This window comes from Mastomys coucha, unplaced genomic scaffold, assembly GCF_008632895.1.
Source record: "Mastomys coucha isolate ucsf_1 unplaced genomic scaffold, UCSF_Mcou_1 pScaffold7, whole genome shotgun sequence".
NCBI classification, from domain to species: Eukaryota; Metazoa; Chordata; class Mammalia; order Rodentia; family Muridae; genus Mastomys; species Mastomys coucha.
This window is the reverse complement of record NW_022196913.1, coordinates 96,328,184-96,330,663: the sequence shown is the minus strand read 5'-3', so window position 1 is coordinate 96,330,663 and position 2,480 is coordinate 96,328,184. Positions and strand designations below refer to the sequence as shown.

At 50.4% G+C, this 2,480-nt stretch overlaps 1 protein-coding gene and 1 non-coding gene across 4 annotated transcripts in view; both read right to left on the bottom strand.

Annotated features, from left to right (window-relative positions):
- The window catches only part of Wdyhv1 (WDYHV motif containing 1), a 13,747-nt gene extending 11,387 nt beyond the window's left edge, over nucleotides 1–2,360 (bottom strand). For all 3 annotated transcript variants that reach the window (XM_031359293.1, XM_031359295.1, XM_031359294.1), the window contains exon 1: nucleotides 2,151–2,360. In XM_031359293.1, coding sequence (XP_031215153.1) covers nucleotides 2,151–2,239 — 89 coding nt within the window. In that variant the 5' untranslated portion in view covers nucleotides 2,240–2,360. The remainder of the gene's footprint in view (nucleotides 1–2,150) is intronic.
- Nucleotides 427–553, bottom strand: LOC116082938. The gene has a single exon (XR_004115542.1). It is a non-coding gene; the product is annotated as a small nucleolar RNA SNORA11 (small nucleolar RNA).
- Nucleotides 2,361–2,480: the final 120 nt, after the last annotated feature.

The window sequence follows — 2,480 nt, the reverse complement described above, 5'->3', positions numbered from 1 at the left end:
AGAGAGAGAGAGAGAGAGAGAGAGAGAGAGAGAGAGAGATTTGTGCATGCTACAGTGCATGTGTGGAAGTCAAAAGACAACTTTTCAGGGATTGTGGATCCCAGGGACTGAACTCTGGTCCTGCAGTTTGGTGGCCAGTACCTTTAGTTCCCCACCCCCCACTGACCCTTTTAAAAAAGATTCAGGGAGAGCAAAATAGCTCAGAGGGTAAAGGCCTATGTGCACTCCTGGGGATCCAGGTGATGAAGAAAGAACCAACTCAGGTTGAGTCTTCATTTGTCAGACCACCCGTGGACTATTCACACAGCAACCAACTATGCTCTAGACATCGACACCCCTGCCCAACTAAATACTGGAGCACTTCCCCCAATACTGAGTCCTGTCACACTGGTTTGCCTGGAAGCCATGTGGGTGAATAGGGGAGACACATGTAGGGGACCCACTTATAGAGAGGAAACGGCTTGTGCCCCTCATTACAATGGTCCCAGATTCTTCTTGGGTGTGTTGTAAACAGAGAAGCCATTCTTCAGGCCCCCTGCTCTGAGCACACCCCATAAAATTTTTATCCAAGTTCTGAGAAGATGTGTGTTGGTCTAGTCTACAGAAATTCTGAGCTTAACCATACACAAAGGGCATAAGTCACAAATCACAGCTAAGTGCTTAGATAATGAATTAATGACTACAGATGGAAAGAGGCCTACAGGCAAAGCACCAATCATCCCAGAGGGTCCATTAAAGATGCATAAAGAAAGCGCAGAGGAGGGACTCATTAACTGAGATGGGGGGGGATACAAATCAGGAGCGTGGGGAGAGAGAGAGAGAAAGAGAGCCACACCAGCAGAACACTTTTTGCCACTGCTCCCAATCACCCTTCCTTCAGAAATCCAGACCTAGCCGAGGCTGGTCACTGGCACTGCCAGGAAATTTATCTACATTGTTTACTGCATAGAATAAACCAACATATATTTCACATCCCTATGAAATATTTACTGAATAAATGTAAGACACAGAGTAGATGTTCCAGATTAAAAGCTAGCAGGACTTGGAAACCAGGTGGAGCAGAACTACAATGCAACAGTTAAAAAGGAAGGACTCCCAACCACCACACTGACTCCAGATCTCATTCCACTTAATTGTGTGATGTGGGACAAACCACAACCTTTCTTTGTACTGTCAATAGTCACCATAGAGCCTGTCTCCAAGACATCGCTCTACCATCCGTTCTCAATCTGTGGGCCATGGAGTTGAATATCAGATATTTACACTATGATTCATAGCAATAGCAAAATTAGTTGTGAAATAGCAACGAAGTTCTTACAGTTGTGGATCACCACAAGAGGATCTGTATTAAAGGGTCGCAGCATTGGAAGGCTGAGAACCAGAGCAAGCACTTGGACTTCGGCTAAAGTGGTCGCAGCTGAATAACTGTTAAGTTCTTAAGAGTCCTTGGTTGAGTGACAAGGTAGATAGAGTGAGGAGGAGTATATTTAAATGACCCTGAGGTTTCTCCAGGGTAGGGGAAGCAGTCCCTACACAAAAGGAAGGTGAGGCCTAGGGGCAAAAAAGCCAATGTGAACAGTGTTTGCAGAAGCAGCCTAGAGCACTAACCTCACAATCCTGAGGTCACCCTTTCAGTACCTCAGAGTTCCTCAAAGCTGCAATCATAACAGTACCTACCTCTTGGAATTCCTGAGAGGTTCAACTGAGATTATATACACCATGCACCCAAAACAATGCTTAGCATATGGCAAGGTCGGTGCAAAAGCAACCATTATCATCACGCCAGAACGGTAATCAGGACAGACAGTTGCGTGAACTGGATTTCCGGCTACCACAAACTCTGTGTCTCCACTGTCTTTAAAATTAAAAAGACCTATACTTGAATCAATACAGACTTCAACAGTTACCAGGTAGGTCTCCAGCCTAACTCCCCTACCTGATCCCGATGCACTAAGACGCCTCGACTCCACCCCACTGCCCAGGCTCAGCTGAGATGACCAGTAATGCGTTCCCAACCCTCCTCATCCCGGCGCCAAACCCGGCAGTGTAGGCCGGCAGCGCTCGGGGTAGGACCGCGAGAGGGACGCATCGGTGGCTGGCGGCGCGCGAAAACGCGCAGATTCCCGGGGACTGCGCCAGCGCTCTCTCACCAATAGCAGCTGCTGTAGACACACGCGTCCCGCGTGGGGCAGGCTGGCTGGTACTGCGGGGCGGTGGCGGCGGGGCCGTCCCCCTCCATGACCCGAAGCTGTGGCTCACAGCACAACTAAACAGCCGGCTTGCCGCAATTGCAGCCAGTCTCCCAGGAGGACAGGACAACAGACTAGACCGCCAGCACGTTTCCGGATGGAAGAGCCGGGCGGGCGGGACCCGGTGCAGCGTGAGGGCGGAGCCCAGGATGAGGAAGACTGCGTGATTACGGGTGGGCGGGGCCTGGGAGGGTGAGAGGCGGGGGCGGGGCGGGGCTGGTGGAGTGGGTG